At 38.5% G+C, this 17,958-nt stretch overlaps 1 protein-coding gene across 2 annotated transcripts; it reads left to right on the forward strand.

Moving 5' to 3' along the window:
- Positions 1–6,215: 6,215 nt before the first annotated feature.
- LOC109242515 (ureide permease 1-like) lies at positions 6,216–10,532 on the forward strand. 2 transcript variants are annotated; one of them, XM_019409364.1, is made up of 8 exons: positions 6,216–6,390; positions 6,797–7,099; positions 8,199–8,337; positions 8,464–8,638; positions 9,173–9,216; positions 9,325–9,425; positions 9,639–10,013; positions 10,180–10,532. In XM_019409364.1, the coding sequence occupies exons 2-8, from the start codon at positions 6,863–6,865 to the stop codon at positions 10,330–10,332; spliced, it is 1,224 nt and encodes a 407-aa protein (XP_019264909.1). In that variant the 5' UTR covers positions 6,216–6,390; positions 6,797–6,862; the 3' UTR covers positions 10,333–10,532. The 2 variants fall into 2 exon arrangements, with proteins under 2 accessions (XP_019264909.1, XP_019264908.1); XM_019409363.1 differs by lacking the exon at positions 6,216–6,390 and adding an exon at positions 6,461–6,578.
- The last annotated feature ends 7,426 nt before the right edge of the window (positions 10,533–17,958 follow it).

Genomic DNA, 17,958 nt, shown 5'->3' on the forward strand with positions numbered 1-17,958 from the left:
TGAAATATCAGTTACAATGTGTTATCGGGCCTATATGAGATAGGGTGACGTGGGATCACCCCCGGGTATGTGCATGGTAAGGTTATTCAGCGAGTGGTTGGCTTTTAGAACAACTCTGGGTACGTTCGAGGACGAACGTGTGTTTAAGTAGGGGAGGATGTAACGACCCGACCGATCGTTTCGAGCTTTTGCACTTTGATCGCCAGTTCTCGGGCATGACTTGCCCCGTGTTATGTATTGTGACTAATGTAGATCGTTGGTTTTGGTTTTCAGGAAAATTTGGAATGAATTTGAAAGAACGGTTTCAGTTGAAAGCTTTGAATTTGAAAGGTTTGACCAAGAGTTGACTTATTTGTATATGAGCTCGGATCGGAGTTTTTATGATTTGGTTAGCTTCGTTAGGTGATTCGTGACTTAGGAGCGTGATCGGAATTGGTTTTGGAGGTCCGGTGTAGAATTAGGCTTGAATTGGCGAAGTTAGTATTTTGGTGAATTCCGGTGGATAGGTGAGATTTTGATCCGAGGGTCGGAATGGAATTCCGAGAGTTGCCGTAGCTTCGTTATGTCATTTGTGATGTGTGTGCAAAATTGTAGGTCATTCGGAGGTGTTTTGGTTGGGTCTTTGATCGAATGCGTGTTTCAGAAGTTTTAGAAGAACATAGGCTTGAATCCAATGCAATTTGATAGTGTTGGTGTTGTTTGAGGTGTTTTGATGATTGGAACAAGTTTGGATGATGTTTTAGGATGTGTTGGTGCTTTTGGTTGAGGTCCCGGGGGCCTCGGGGTGATTTCGGATGGCTAACGGGGAGTTTCGAGTTGGAAAATATTGCAGAAAATGCAGCAGCAGGTGCAGGCCAGATTTGGCCTTCGCGTTCGCGAAGGTAGGCCCGCGTTCGCGTAAGGGAAAGTCCTGGAGCATCGCATTCGCGGTGAGGAGCACGCGTTCGCGTAGAAGAGAGTTGGGTCCCTGAGTCTTTGTGCTTCGCGTTTGCGTATAGATCATCGCGTTCGCGAAGGGCCCTGGGAGTATGCATCGCGTTCGTGTGACGTGTGCCGCGTTCGCATAAGAGGATTTGAGGTTCCGTAAAATTTGTTCTTCGCGTACGCGGCATAAGGCTCGTGTTCACGTAGTGGTAGAAGCTAAAGCATCGAGTTCGCGGGTAAGACTCTGCGTTCGCGAAGGGAAAAATTGGTTAGTGGAAATTTTGTGCATCGCGAATGCGAGAGGGCCCTCGCGTTCGCATAGAAGAAATGTCAGCTGGACAGAAGGGTTTTAATAAATATTTCATCCGCGAGCTAAGCCCTATTTCCACCATTTTTGAGCATCCTTGTGAGCTTTTAGACGGGAATTGAAGAGGATTTCGACTGGGATTGATTGGAGGTAAGCCCTATGAACTAAAAACACGATTTTATTGTGAAATTGACCTTGAAATCCATGGAAACTTAGCAAAAAGGGGAAGAACTAGGGCTTGAGTTTTAATATTTCAAATTGGGATTTGAGGGGTCATTTGGACTCCGATTTTGGTAATCTTTATATGTATAGACTCGTGGCGAGATAAGGAGTCCGTTGATGTTAAACTTTTTTATTTTCGAGAAGTGGGCCCGGGGCTCGGGTTTTGCTAATTTCGAGGTTTTTGCTATTTTTCGATTGTCTTCGATTGGTTATTGTTCCATTGGCATATTGTGACGTATTCGTTGTGGTTTTGGTCAGATTCAACGTGCAAGGAGGTCGATTTGAGAGGCAAAGGCGTCGCGAGCTAGAGATTTCGCCGGTTCGAGGTGAGTAATGATTGTAAATGATATTTTGAGGGTTTGAAACCTCGTATCTGCACACCGTAGTGCTATATTGAGGTGACTTGCACGCCCGATAGCGAGTGTGGGGTAGAGCACCGTTGAGGATTGTGACTTAGTCCGTCCCGGTAGATGAATATACTGCGTATTTGACTGAAATTCACTTATTATCATTTTAATTGAGCTGATTGCTATATTTGGGCTTCGTGCCAATTGATTGAATCCTTCAGGGATTATTATTACTGGTTTCTTACCATTTGTGCATATCATTGAACTCAGTCCTAGTATTTAATACTGTTTTGCAAACTCAGCCACCTTTTCTTAAACTTGAAACCTAATTAATATTTTTAATGAAGTTTGGCCTGAATATTTCTATATGATTGTGCCCGAGGGGCTTATGTGATTTTTGGACTGAGTATAGGATCGGGCTGCACGCCGCAGCGGTATGATATTGATATTGATATGAGGCCGAGGGCCTAGTTGATGCCACGAGATGGCTTATTATTGCGCTTGGGCCGTAAGGGGCCCCTCCCGGAGTCTGCACACCCCCAGTGAGCGCCGCCGACGATAAACGGATCGGGCTGCACGCCGCAGCGGTATGTGGAGCGGGCTGCACGCCGCAGCGGTACTAGTACTATTCTGTGTGTTTACTTTATCTTATTTGCTTGCCTTACCTGTTGTTTGTGTTACTTTATGTGATATCTACTGGATTGCCTGACATTATCTGTTAATTGAGTGTGGTGCCCGAGGGGCGGACTTCTGTGCTTATCTGCACTATTCGAATTGCATTCGTTTGCAAAATGTTGAAAAAGTCATTTTCAAAGAAGTTTTAAACTAAGCTAAGATATTTCTAAAGATTTCACAGCTTCACTGCTTTTCTCAAAAGGTTTTACACTACTCCTATATAGCATGATGGTTTGCTTTACGTGATTTCTTACTGCTCAGTTATTATTTACCCTTATTACTCACTGAGTTGGAGTACTCACTTTACTCCCTGCACCTCGCGTGCAGATGCAGGTATTTGTTCACCCGGTAGCGGGTTTTGGCTGATCAGAGGCAGAGCTATAGGAGTAGCGAGGTGACTGCCTGCGTTCGCAGCACCATTTTTCTCCCTTTTGGTTCATTATTCCGGCTTTGTATATTTTAGATCTTGTAGCTGTATTTATACTCTGATAGATGCTCGCGACTTGTGACAGGCCGGTTTGGGTTGTGTTTGGGTTTCATTCTGCACTTATTAAAGAGATCTTTTGATAGATTGTGGTTATTTAATCATATTAAAGCTGCTTATTAATGTTAACTATTCTAAAAAGATAAGTTGGATTAGTTGGATGGCCTCGTCTTCACGAGAGGCGCCATCACGACCAGTGCGGGGTTTGGGTCGTGACACCACCAGACCCTTGGTTCCCCGGTGATGCAGGTGAATCATCGTGCCCCTATGAAAATGGGGGGTGAAGAGGTGAAGCATGAGTTGTAGAGAAATTCCCTGATCGGCCAGCTCCGCATACTTGATAAGCATAAGGAAGAGCTTGTATACATACGGAGAGAGTTGAGTCGAGCACACCTCGTCGAAGCAGCAGAAGTCCACCGCCAAGGAGGGAAGGGGAAGCATGTATCCAATGACAAATAGATATGCGTAAAATGCGCAGTAGCCTGGGCGGTGTATATGCACTATGTCACGACCCGCCGGAACTAGTTCAATGTGGTCAGGGATTCCCCATTTAGCTTTGAACGCCGTGAGCGCCGCAACACCCATCGTAGAATGAACAGGTTCCGGCTCATCCCCAGCAGGGCTGTTGAAGTCAGTCCTCGCCTTCCCTGGGCGGGGAACCACCTCATCTACCGTCGAAAAACTCTCGTCCTCTGCCAGACCCACTCCCTCTTCGAGTTGGGGTATATCATTTTCCGGCACCGGAGCACCAACGGCTCTATCAGGGTTGGAGGATGCATTAGCCATCTCTTCTTTGATTAAAAAAATCGGGAATGATAAGGGAAAAGGGTAGCGGCCACAAGAATTTTTAACAGAGAGAAATGTGAGAAATTGAAGAAGAAGAAGAAGAAGAGGAGTTGCAAAAGTCTCTCTTGATCGATTGGGAAGCATAACATTCAAATGTAAGGTTTTCCCCTATTTATAGGGACATAAATACCCTGAGCGGGAAAACCAAGTGCCGCCATTTTGAAAACGAAAAGGTCACGGGAAATGATGCAATGCGTAGAAAACGTGCGCCATAATGACGCATGAGAAGTTTTTAATGACATTCTGAACTGACGTGACTGTCTGATGCAGCTCTTGAAACGTCACGTCGCCACCTCGCCACGAGGTACTCACCGCTCGCATAAATTGCTCAGATTTCTCATAACTTTTGAATCGACAGAGTTCGCCCATCGAGCTCACCAAAAGACGACCTCAAAAGGTGGAGGGACTAACTGTATGGGTCAAAATCTTACTAGAGGAGAATCTGCGTGAAGAGGAACGACAAAAAGTCACTTGAGCCAAAGTCGTATCCATACAACGCTATAACGACATGCACCTCGGTCACGGTAGAGGTCGTGTATTCAAAATGCTTGAACGGCGAATTGGATGTTACAACATTTCATAGAGTCAACCGGTAATATAGTCAAATGACTAAGGTACTGTGGCTAATGACCGTTGTGTAAAGGAGAATACCTAGTATATAAACTAAGTGAGAGGGAGAAGAAAGGGGTATGAGACCATATCCACACACACATAAACATATCTCTTCTGATGAAGGGGGATCTTGATGTCTTTCTCCTCATCAAGGAGAAAGGAGAAAGAAAGCTCATATCCTCAATACCCATCATTAGTTGCATTAGATCAAGTCAACCTTATTCAAGAACGGTGACCCTTTTCATCTATGTATTCTTTGTTACCATTTAATATTACGAAGATTAACATTCTTTTCTTACATAATGAGATTCAATCATTGTAATAGTTAAATCTTATGTACAGTTATATTTGCTTATTCTTATATTCTATCTTGGATCTATGATAAATTATCTTTGGCTAGAATTTGCCCCAAATCTTCTTATTTAATTAGTTCAATAAAAAGTCTAAATCTTTTTGGTCGAACAGATAATAGATAGTACTCCGTAACCGAATACACGGCATTATCAACAACTTCTGAGATGTCAATTTCTCTATGCACAAAGTATCTTGTATTTACGTAGGGGTTCGGGAAATAGCCGCACCTTTAGGTGTGTGATGTAGATAGTTTATCCTAATACGAATGTTAATGGCTGTTTTTACGGCTCGAACCGTTAATCTTTAGGTCACACGAAGACAATTTTACTTTTTCTTCAAAGGTCCCTTTCAAGATGTCAATATCCTCGTGCAGTCTTTTTTTTAAGAGAAATTATATTTTTGAATTTTTCATCCCAACTTGACTCAAACTTTTACTTATTTATTCTTCTATCCATTTCACGAATGATTTAACATTGCTATGTTGTCTCTTATATGGACTTGGTGAAATTGAATTCTTTGTGAAGATGCGGAGTACCAACGGTTAGACGATAAGACCCCATATAACTTAACAAGCGATTGTAACACATAATTGATCTGAAACGAAGTACTCCGTCAATAGACATTGTAGAAAAAATCGAAAATGAGCCTAATTATTCTTTTCAAATTGCTCCAGTATGATAGACCGGGAGAGGAGGGGGGAAGTAGAGTACATTCCGTTTCATTTTATATATTAGTGTTTAACTGGACATAGAATCTTAAAAAAATAAGAATTTTGGCAATTTTTTAATGTATAATATGTCGAAAATAATTTTTGAAACTTGTGATTTTTAATATGCCAAGATCATTATTATAATAGAGTATCATCAAGGATAAATTTAAAATATTGGAGCTTTTTATAGAAAAGTGTAATGAACTAAAAAGATCTCTCGAACAAAACCAAACTAAACAATCATACTGTGTAATAGACTTTGGTAGGAAGTGACATCAATTTGTCGCCATGCAATTGACACACACCAAAATGTCTTTTTCCTTTATTTTGTTTACGCGAGCGTCCTCGAAGTCAAAAGCTGCTGAGGAAAAATTGAACCGTTAGATTAACTTTGCGTTTCCACGACATTTGGTTGTAGCGGAAAAAAGAAAATTGAAACTGAAGTTGAAAACATTCGGACTTGTATTTGTGAGAAAAGGTTTAAATTTGAAATGTTTCTTCAATATATTAAATACTACCTATTTAAGTTCAATATTAGAATACTGATAATTTAGCCATTGTCAGAAAATAATAGAGTAACAACTTTCATTATTAGTAATATTTATAATATAAATTATAAATATGTATATTATAAATATGAAATATCATTAATGGTCAAACTGGATTCCGTGTTGATGCCGAATCCAGAAAATGGATTTCTTTATGTCCGTATCTGCACGTACCAACAGTTACTCCTATTATTTAGTGAATAACTTCCTTATTCAAACCCCACTTCACTTCCTTTCTTCTTCCATCATAGCCAAATATTTATATCCCTTTTTGCTATTCCTTTTTAGTCATCTTTTTCTTCATTTCTGGTGAAGAAGTTTGGCTTTGAGCGATTGCTTTTTTGTGGGGTCTCAAACAGTAGGTACATTTTCTGTCTTTTCCTTTCTTGGTTGCTTTTACCCTTTTGTTTGTAAGTAAGTTGAAGTAAATTTCTTAATACACAGTACTCTGTTCTGTTGCCTTTTGTTTTCGTTGTTTTGTTAACTGATTCTTCACACCTGTTGACTTCTGAACATGATGAGTATCCATGTTTTGAGAACCAAAGAAATAGTTGGTGAACTGAAATCCTTGTATTTTTATGTGTTTATTGTTGATTGTTTTCTCAGATTGTTGTTGACTTCCTTTCTGAATTCTTCCTTTAGTTTTTGGTTTTAAAAAAGAAAGGAATCGATCTGCAGATTTCCCATTTTACAGCAATGAATAAGGGATTACATTTAATTAATCTGTTCAATGATCAAAATTGAATCTTAATATTCTGTTTTATGTAGGATTTTTGGAGCATTTCCAATTTGATAGCACTTTCACCGGAAAGGGTTTTATCCAGTGGTTTGAAGATGTATGTGGTGGAGAGCAAAGGAGGGGCTATTGTTTGCATGTTATTGTCTTTGTTCTTCTTAGGGACATGGCCAGCTTTACTAACTTTACTTGAAAGAAGAGGGAGATTTCCTCAACACACTTACCTTGATTATACTTTCACCAATCTGCTGGCTGCTGTTATAATTGCTTTTACCTTTGGTGAGATTGGGACAGGCACATTGGAAAAGCCGAATTTCCTTCCACAACTCTCCCAGGTTGGTGCCTTTCGCAGTCAAGAACTTTGTATGTGTATGAGCAGTGGTGAATCCAGATTTCAGATTTGAAATGATTAATAGTATACAATAAATAAACCACCAAATCATGAACTTTTTTTATATTATCACTAGACAATTGCGTTGGAGTTTGGACTAGTTAGAGTTTTTAATAAAACTAAAATTTACTTTAGTATAGACCTTGTGGAACCAATCAGTCCTGTTAGGTCAGAGTGTTTATTTTCACATTAAAGGTGGTGGTATATATTAGTTCTGGTTTCGTTGGTTTTCCATTGCTGTAATACTATGAATACTAAGTAATCTTTTTGAGTGAACGTGATTTTATATGTGACACATTTCCTGGAAGTCTTGGATTGGAAAATTAACACTCTAATTATATCATTTGGAACTTATGTAGGAATTTTCTATGTTGCATAACTTCTGCATAGTTATGTACAAGAAGGATGTTGCAAAATCTGCAACTTGAGAACGTGGCGATTATAACAAGCGTACAGGACTGTGATTAAATAGTTTGGAGAGATTGAATAACTATCCTTGCTAGTAGAATCCTTCATTGTATTAGACTACTTAATCTCTGCTCTTCCTAAAAGGTAAGAGGATAAATAGTGGACAATGAACATAGGAGGATGCAGAAGCAACATTTTGGTTATTACATGTCTCTAGAGTCCAATGAGCTGGTGGTGTATATATTGTTATTTGGTTAAATAAAATTTTACATTTTGACCAAAAAAAGAGTGACATTATGTTCAGTAACATTGGTTTCTCTGGGATGTTGTCCCCCTTTAACCTGGAGTTCGATTGGCATCTGTGTTAGTTTCTTCTATTTTTCTTGCTTTAACTTTCACTGCCAAGAGATCTGACTGAAACATTGAAGACTTTGTGCTACTAGAACCAAATATTTTTCTGCTAAAGAGTGCTTGAAGACTGTAGCAGTCATCATTACTAGCTACATTTTAAGGTTTTAGTGCATGCTTTTATCAAGACCAGATTGATCACATGTATTGTTGTTAATTGTTGAACTGCACAATAATAAGCATTTTGGAACTTATTCCAAAGTCATGTTTGTGGACAAATGGTGCAGGAGAATTGGCCCAGTGTAGTGTTTGCAATGGTTGGAGGGGTGGTCCTCAGCATTGGAAACCTTACAACTCAATATGCTTGGGCTTTTGTTGGTTTATCAGTTACGGAGGTCGTCTCCTCAAGCATTACTGTTGTTATAGGTAACATTTAACTTCAGTGGTTCATTACTCAGTTGAAATGAACTATTGACTGATTTTCTCTATGGCAAAGGAATTGGTAGTATCATAATTTGTTTAAATTTGGCTCTCTTGCTTTGTTTATGACAGGAACAACCTTGAATTACTACCTTGATGACAAAATTAACAAAGCGGAGATTCTTTTTCCTGGGGTTGGATGCTTCTTGATTGCTGTTTGTTTAGGCTCTGCTGTTCATGCATCCAATGCAGCTGATAACAAAGCAAAGCTCGATAGTTATTCAAATGACTCTAAAGATGGGATTCGGTATGCATCAGTATGAGGACATATGCAATACTTAATTATTCTTAACGCATTATTTTCACTTTTTTGCAAAATATGGAATGACATTTCTTATTTTTATTCATGAAAAAGTACATGAAGGACGGCGGTATTTTTTCCTGAGGTTTATATCATGACAGTGTTGATAATGTCTATATGCCTAGAAGAAGAGTACTGTCATTTATAAGACTTAAGCATATAGGTTGGCCATATTTTCTTTTATCTCCTATTTCTGCTGGACTTGGTGTAGAGGTAGGGTGCACTTTACTGGAAAAAGATGTTGAAAAATACCAAGATCCTGCATATTTCTATTAGCCAACAATCTCACCGACATGTTTATTCTACTTCTCTTATGCATATTTCCACTTAACATATCTACTTATTTTCCTCTAGTAATCAGAAGCTTAAGAGTGCAGGATATACAGAAACTCTGATAAGGATGTCATATCCCACATTGTATATAAGTATTTCACCATTATCTCTGGAAATTGATGTTGATTTTAGTTGAACCTTTGGCAGGGCTAACAGTATTATGGAGTCCAAACAAACAATTACACAGAGAGGTATTATAAGCTGAAAACCGAAGTTTCATTTCTTTACTATCTTTTAGATCCATAGCTTTATACGTTTTTTTGAAAAGAATTAATTTGGGAATACTAAAAATTCCACAGTTAGTGCAATAGATGTGGAAAAGGGAGTTTCTTCCACAGAGAAGGCAAAATTTGGGACTGCACTTTTCCTTATTGATCTTGAGAAGAGAAGAGCGATCAAGGTTGGCAATTCTTCTTGAATTACTTCTCTTATCAATTTTATTGTCGCTTCAATATTAACTGCTCCCTTGAAAATTTTTCTTGGTTTATGTTTAAAATGTAAAATATATTGTTGTAATAATGTCAAGACAATGTAGTGGAAGATGTCAGATTTGCTTGTAGGCTGAAGGGAAAAGCGCATTCCATGTTTGTCACATTCTTGCGTTTGCATGCAGATATTTGGGAAGAGCACTTTCATTGGTTTGTCGCTGACATTCTTTGCTGGAGTTTGCTTTTCTCTCTTCTCACCAGCATTCAACCTTGCCACAAATGATCAGTGGCATACTCTAAAAGCTGGAGTTCCACACTTAAGTGTCTATACAGCATTCTTCTACTTCTCAATCTCTTGCTTTGTCATTGCCATGATTCTAAACCTCATCTTCTTATACCGCCCTGTTCTAAATGCACCCAAGTCGTCTCTTAAGGCTTATCTTAATGACTGGAATGGTAGAGGTTGGGCTCTTTTGGCAGGACTTTTGTGTGGTTTTGGAAATGGTCTCCAATTCATGGGAGGTCAAGCAGCTGGATACGCAGCTGCAGATGCTGTCCAGGTTAGTAGTTTATATTCAAATTCAAGTACTTGAACAATTAATCAAAATCAACCATCCCTCATCAAGGTTGATGAAGAATGCTATTAGATATACTTTGATGTGAATTTATTCACTAGCTGCAAGTATGCTAAGTTATTTGAAATGTTGCTGTAATTACTAATTACAGGCGCTTCCCCTCGTGAGCACCTTTTGGGGGGTAATATTGTTTGGAGAGTATCGAAGATCATCCAGAAAAACATATACGCTCCTAATAGGCATGCTATTTATGTTTGTAGTAGCTGTTGGAATACTTATGGCATCGTCAGGGCATCGCAAATAGTGCATCAAACAGTTAGAACCACATAAATCATAATGCTCTTGTATATTATCATAATCAGAATATTGTTGTTATGTATATACATTGCTGTTTCTTTTTGAATAGAAGCACAGTTTATTTAAAATCTGCTGAAAAACTCACTGTACATAGGTATGATACATAGCACCTATTGCAATCAGATCCTTCTACATTATTGCATTTTGTATGCAAATCTTGATTTATTCTTGCAATATCACTGAAATCTTATTATCTGCTATCCAACTTGATGAACATTGATTTTGGTTGATACAACATTGTAGCCAGTGCCCATGAGTGTATTCTTGAACACATTTTCTGCCTATTTTTTGTCAAAATCACTTTAGATATACTTCAAAGGGTTACCCTTTTTTTGGCGAGAAAACCTGCATAATATTAATATACTTTATCAAAAGCTATAGTATTTCTCATCACTCTATCTCTGAGAGACTTTTTCTTTTCATATTTTCATGCGGTCTAACATATTTCTTGGTCTGATTATTTAAAAATATTTCATCAATAATTATTTTGAAAAGCAAAAAACATCCAATATAAAGTATTTAGTTTATACTGATACAAATATCATTCTAAAGTATTTTATAATTTTAATACTTTAATCGAACGTAGGATTTGTGGTAAGCTGACAACACATCCATAATTCACAAGATCCAAGGGAAAAATGCCAAAGTCTACTGTGGTTGAGGAAAATAGGGTACTAGAGCAGCAAATGATTGAAATGTGTCAAGCATGGGCCAATGGCCAAGGACCACCCTTTTCTTCTCATGGTTTCCCAGAGTTCACACCCATCTCGACTACTGTCATGCCAGTCTCATTGTCTGATCAATCCTATCCACTTGGGTTCAGTCATTATCCCAACTGTACGACTACAGTTGGAACTTCTGTTGTGCGCTCCCAAAGTTTGCCATTGACAACCAATCAGACAACTACTATTGTTATGCCCGTCTTCACCATCCCACAATCGACGGTGGTGCAGAAGAAAACTCATGAGTCACAATTTGCTACCCAGCAAGAGCAGTACCACTCTCCTGAGTACCACTCGTACTTGTTTGATCTTCCTGCAAACATTGAGAAGCTTGCCCGAAAGATGGCATTGGAAGAAATGACCCAAAGACTAAAAAGCTTAGAACAACAGTTGAAAAACATGCAAGGGTTAGCAGGTCAGAAGAGTATTGCCTTCAAGGATCTATGTATGTTCCCCGATGCTCGTTTGCCACTTGGTTTCAAGATCCCCAAATTTGAAAGGTATGATGGACATGGAGACCCAATAGCCCACCTGAAAAGGTATTGCAGTCAGCTAAGAGGTGCAGGAAGAAATGAAGAATTGCTAATAGCTTATTTTGGGGAAAGCCTTAAGGGAGTAGCCTCCGAATGATTTATGGATCAAAACACCTCTCACTGGCATGTCTGGGATGACATGGCCCGAGCCTTTGTCAAACAGTTCCAATACAACATCGACACCGCACCAGACCGCAATTCCCTTTTAAACCTGAAGAAGAAACCAACTGAAAGTTTCAGGGAATATGTCATTAAATGGAGAGAGCAAGCGGCTAGAGTTAAGCCACCTATGGATGACCACGAGCTAATCACTGTATTCCTTCAGGCGCAAGAGCTAGATTACTTTCAAAATATGATTTCCGCAGTTGGCAAATCCTTCTCGAAAGCAATCAAAATGGGAGAAATGGTAGAGATTGGCCTTAAGATAGGCAGAATTATAAGTCAAGCAGCTCTCAGAGCTGCAACTCAGTCTGTCCAAATTGAATCTGGTAATTTCAGTGACACGAATGAGAAGGTTGAAGAAATCATGATGACATCAGGGTTGAGAAGAGGTCCTAGGAGAACATCTCGAAGGTATGACCAGCCTCGTCTGTTTTTTGATGATTCTCTTGAGCACTACTATCCACCTCAGAACCCACAGTACTCTGTTGCTCCACCCCAGTATGTTGTCCAGATACCAAGACACCCCAGAAGGCGAGCACCAGCACTGCAAAATCTCCACCAGCCTCTACAAAATTTTCAAGTGCCCTATAACCCACATCCAAGCCAGGGGTATAGAAGGGAACAAAGGTTGAAAGATAATTTTACACCAATAGGAGAGTCTTATGAAAGCTTATTTGAGAAGTTAAAGCATTATGACATGATTGCACCCATTCCTCCAAATCATGTGGACCCACGTGCAAGAAGTTTTGACCCATCTAAAAGGTGTGAATATCATTCCAATGCCTAGGGGCACAATGTTGAAAGTTGTCGGGATTTGAAAAGATAAATAGAAAGGATGATCCAGGAAAAACTAATTGTGATCCAAGACAATGACACCCAGAATATCACGCAGAATCCTTTACCTGCACATGATGATGCACATTTTGTGGGGATGATGCCTGGTGACATGGAGTATGAGGATCCTCTAGGGAACTTGTTGACTGAAATTGGAGAAGGCCATGGTGATTCTGATGAGCAAATTTGTGGCTAAATATCAAGCTTAGCAATTGAAAAGTCATTCTCTCCTCACTAGGAAGGAATCTTGGTAGCTTGTTTTGATGTTTTTTCTGTTATCTGGGTTATTTCAAGGTTGTGATCCAGATTTTATTTGTTTTATTGAGTCAAACTCTTCTATCCCTTTATTTTGTCTGTGTGAGTCTTGCCTGTTTGTTCTGTTGCTATTTTCAGTGTCTGGTTATTTCAAGGTTGAAGTTCGGATTTTAGGTTGTTTTTCTTATTGTCAAACCCTTCCATCCTTTACTCAATGAAATTTAGTTTGTTCTTTTGTGTCATTCCATGTTTAGTTCTTTTGCCGCTAGTTCTAGTGACATGATATGCATTTTTAGCCAGATCTTAGAAAATTTATTTAAGCTTGGTTAACTGAGAAAAAGACACTTTTGAGGATGAAAAAGAGTTGAAATACCTTGGAATTAAGCCCGAGTAAAATTTAAGTGGAACTAGAATAGTCGTACCCGTGGAAGTTAAAGATCTTTACCTTCGAAATCATTGTGAAGATCGGGTTTGAGGAAGAATCAATTGAAGTTTGTTGGAAAGTTTGACATTAAGGGATGGAAAGTGTCTTGTGACCATGACACACCCAGAAGACAGACATGTTCGTCAATGCTGTGATCGCGAAAAGATAACATGATTGGCATTCTCGAGGCTAGAAGACCCTTTTTCTGCTATCCAAACACTTTATATCCTTCACTACCCCTTTTGAGCCTGTGTTATTTTCTTTGAACACCCTCTTTTGGAATCAAGTTTAGAGTCAAGAGACAAAAAAACAAAAAAAAAAAAGAAAAAGAAAAAGAAAAAGAAAAAGAAAAGAAAAGTCCATGTCCAAAAGTACAAACTGGGGCAATTTTAGAAAGTTCAAGTGAAAAAAATGAAGAAAAAAAGAATTGTCAAAGGTCCATACCCCCAGAAAATAGAAGCTGGGGCAACTTGTTTTGAAAACAACAAAAAAAAAAGATAAAAGAAAAAAAAAAGACAAAGAAAAAGAAAGAAAGATGAAAAAAATAGTTAGGTTAGATGTTTAAACTACGTTCGACCTGATTCCTTAAAAAAAGGGGATACGTAGGCAGCCTTACACGGTTCGGTCTAACCAAATAAGAATTCAAAAAAAAATCCAGTATCTGAAATTGGGGCAAAGATTTTATTTCACTTTTGAAAGAGTCGATTCCAAGAATTGTAAGTCTACAACCCTTCATTTTGAGTCTACTTTGAGCCTTCATGCCAACCCTCATTTCCAACCTTATCCAAAAGCCTTCCAAATAAAGACCTCCCGATCAACCTTCAAGAATGCCAAGAGATGCATGCAATGAACAACAGTTGTCACACGACATAGAACATTGTCAGTTGCTCACACAAGAAAGCAAAAGAAAAAGAAGAATAAAGAAGAAAAATGAGAGAGTTTTACTAGTGAAAACCCTCACGGGCACTGTAAGACGACGGCAAGCAGAGACGAATAAATGAGAGAGACTTATCGGTGAAAATTCCTCGAGGCACAACTAGTCGAAAGTGAGTCATGAAGTCGATGCAAAGGATCGGCACGAACAAGCCCGACTTCAAAGATCATAAGAATGGTAAAAGGGAAGATTGGATTAGTTTGATAGATCAGGCCGTTGAGTCCAAAATGCATGTCATGATCATTAAGGCTAGTTATTGGAAAAAAAAGAGAAAAAAAAAGAAGAAAAAACAACTCTTCCTTCCGTCCTTCCGATAGGGGCATTTGTTGTTAACACTTATTTCTTTGCATCATTGTGTCCTTCACTCTGAGTCAGTCCTTGTCAAAACAAGAAAGAAAGGATTTCAAAATCTGCTACAAGCTTTTCAATTGCACAGAGTAAATTTGCCCAGCATACTCAGGTGTTAAAATCAACATGACTTGAGGATTCATGCAAAGGCTTCCCCCCAAAAGACTCTTGTCAGCCTACTTGGCGCAAGCAAAGATAACTTGTGATTCTCTCTGACAGACAAATTGCTCAAAAGCAGGAAGTCATTGAAGATATCAGAAAATGTCACCTGAGCAAAGATCTCCAGTTGGGATAAGGCTGATTGAGCCACCAAATACCAATGGCATTGGGAGCAAAAAATTAGGATTGATACAGAAAGTAAAGGCCCCTTTGAAAGCAACAGAGTCTTCCATCAGTGCAGCCAATTACCAATACAGTTAGTTTTCTGAAAGCGAATGTGCACACAGCCAAGCTGCCAAAGATCAAGGCCACAAACCAACCACCACCTTGTAAAACTGACAAAGTTTTCTTTGTTTGAAACAGGAACAAAGCAGTGCAAGGAAAGTGGTTCAAAAAAAAAAGAGAGAAAAAGAAAGAAAAATAAAAAAAGAAGAAAAGAAAGAAAAAGAAGAGAAGAGAAGAGCCGACAAAGGGAAGTTTCTCAAATCTTTGCCTTTATTTGTCTTGCTAATGTGGATAAAATGTTGCCATTGCACTCACATTCTTTCTCCTAGGATAAAAATCTTAGTCTGATGAATTTTTCTCCTAAGATAGAAAACCTAGTCTGATGAATTTTCTCCTAGGTAGAAATCTTAGTCTGATGAATCTTTCTCCTAAGATAACAAAAAAAGGGACCTAGTCTGATGAACTTTCTCCAAGGATAAAAATGTTAGTCTGATGAATTTTTCTCCTAAGATAGAAAACCTAGTCTGATGAATTTTCTCCTAGGATAGAAATCTTAGTCTGATGAATCTTTCTCCTAAGATAACAAAAAAAAAGGACCTAGTCTGATGAATTTTCTCCTAGGATAGAAATCTTAGTCTGATGAACCTTTCTCCTAAAATAACAAAAAAAAGGACCTAGTCTGATAACCCTTCTAGGGTCAAAATCTTAGTCTGATGAATTTTTCTCCTAAGATAGAAAACCTAGTCTGATGAATTTTCTTCTAAGATAAACATCTTTGTCCGATGAATCTTTCTCCTAAGATAACAAAAAGTCCTAGTCTGATGAATTTTCTCCTAGGATAATTTAAAAAAAGGGAAGTTTGGATTTTAAAAAAAAAAGGGGTCAACTTTTAGTTTTCTTAGGTTACCAATCTTTAGTTTTCTTGAAATCAGGGGTCCTCCCTGGAGAATAGGGTCAGTTTTACTTTAGTCACGCTTAGTTTATAGTTTTCCGCAAGCTCAATCTCAAATCTAGGAGACACACTTCCTAGTTTGGGTTATTCAAGTTTCTTCCCTAGGAGATGCACATCCTAGTCGAGTCTTTAATTTTACTCTCATCATTGCATCTTTCATCAACAGCGTAGGTGATTTATAGTTCTGCTAACAACTGACAAATCTTCCTAGTGCAAACTGGGGCAGAAATGTTTCTTTTGTTTTGTCAGTTTTGCTGTAGTAGCAGGCACCCACCTGGAGAATGAGGGAATTCATTTCAAGTTTCAAATCGGAAGTAGCACGAGTTGCCTGAAGAATAAGGTTTTTACCTCGAGGCACGGGGGTTTGAGATGACCAATAAAGAAGTCACAATCCAAGAAAAAAAAAGGAAAAAGAAAAAAAGAGGGAAGTGAATCCAAATGCAGAAGCAGATGAAAGATGTGAACTGCTTAAGACATGGCTGAAGTCACGAGCACTGCATGTCCGGTCTTGATCCGAAGAAGCCGTGGAAGAATGAACTAACACCTGCAGCTAACACGCATCAAGATTCAGATCAGAGTCCGCATGAAGTACCAACCAAGACTCAAGATCAAGCTTCAGAAGACTCATAGATAGAAATCTTGTAACTCGTAGCTGATAGGGTTAATTAGTCTTTTTCATTTTGATTTTGATGTAATAACAGGACCACGGACTTGAGCCTCAATAGAACCTCGCTCAACTCTCGAACTCATCACTCCATCATTCTTCTTGAACTACACGCGGCCTGATTCCCTTATAACTCGGCATATGTAGGCTGTCCAAAACCAGGACTCGATTGCACATTTATCTTTTGTTTTCTTCCTCTTCTGAATAACGATATGGTCAAAAATTAGTCAGACGGCTTACTTTGTCTTTGCCTGAAAACTCTTCATGTTTTCAAGCAAAGAGGGGCAGCTGTGAGCACCTATTTTTTGGCCATGTTTGGTTTTTCCACTCACTTTTTAGTATTTAAATAGATTTCAAGTTTAATTTTAATATTTTAGTTTATTTCACCTTTTTATAGGTTTATTTTGGATACATTTTTAGAGTACTAATTTTATTTTTCATTTACAAAGAAAGAAAAGTTTTTAAAAAACATAGTTTTATTTAGTTAGTGCAATTTTTTAAGTTAGAGGCTTTCATAAATGAATATTGAGTATGTAATACTTTTACCTAGCTATTTTTAATTTAGTAGGAATAGATTCTATTTTATTTATTGATTTGTTATCCTTTAAGAGAAAATCAAAAAGAAAAATTGAGAACCAATGGAAAATCCCCACCTTGCATAACTAATTTGAATCCATTCCCCACCATACTTACTCTCACGGGATAACACATAGGGTTGGCACCTAGGATCCTCTCTTTCTTCTAACCAAAAAAAGGATTCCTTCCACTAATATTAAAATTCCTTCAATTCCAGTAGATTGAGGGAGTTGGTCACGTTTTTCTTGGGGAGGGACTTTTTTTTATTTTTCTTTTATATACAACACACAACACACTAGAGGGGGCATTCTGAGAGTCCAAAAAATGAGAGAAAGAGAGGAACGAAAAAAATTGGATCTCTTTCACTTTGAGAGAACGAGTGCCCTCCCCCTCCCATTCTGATTTCATCTTCTTCAACTGAAGAATAAACACACACACACACAATTAAAAGAACACAATGAGAGGGGGGAACAAAGATAACAGAAAGAGACGGATAGAAAAACAGAGTTGGGGGATTTCTATGCAAAAAAAAAAACATATAATGGAATGATCTTCTTTCTCTAAGATTAAATAAAAGGACACACACACAAAGAGTTAGAGACCAAAAAACGAGCAAGAGCTTTTCATCTCCTCACCGCTACTGCCGTTTTCAACTATGGTCTGGCCGAAAATCTTGGCCTCGATCTGACCGGGTATGTGATTATTCTCCGGCGACCCAATCTCCTTTGTTTCTTTTTTGTTCTTGTTTCTTCATCCATCAGTCCAAATATCCTTTGTCTTCAATC

This window comes from Nicotiana attenuata, unplaced genomic scaffold (genome assembly GCF_001879085.1).
Source record: "Nicotiana attenuata strain UT unplaced genomic scaffold, NIATTr2, whole genome shotgun sequence".
Classification (NCBI taxonomy): Eukaryota; Viridiplantae; Streptophyta; class Magnoliopsida; order Solanales; family Solanaceae; genus Nicotiana; species Nicotiana attenuata.

Excerpts from the sequence above, each read along its gene's own strand:
- LOC109242515 (XM_019409363.1), top strand. The coding sequence starts at position 6,543 with ATGATGAGTATCCATGTTTTGAGAACCAAAGAAATA. Across the intron at positions 6,579-6,796 it reads TTTTGAGAACCAAAGAAATA|GATTTTTGGAGCATTTCCAA; the intron begins GTTGGTGAACTG and ends TGTTTTATGTAG. Across the intron at positions 10,014-10,179 it reads CAGCTGCAGATGCTGTCCAG|GCGCTTCCCCTCGTGAGCAC; the intron begins GTTAGTAGTTTA and ends TACTAATTACAG.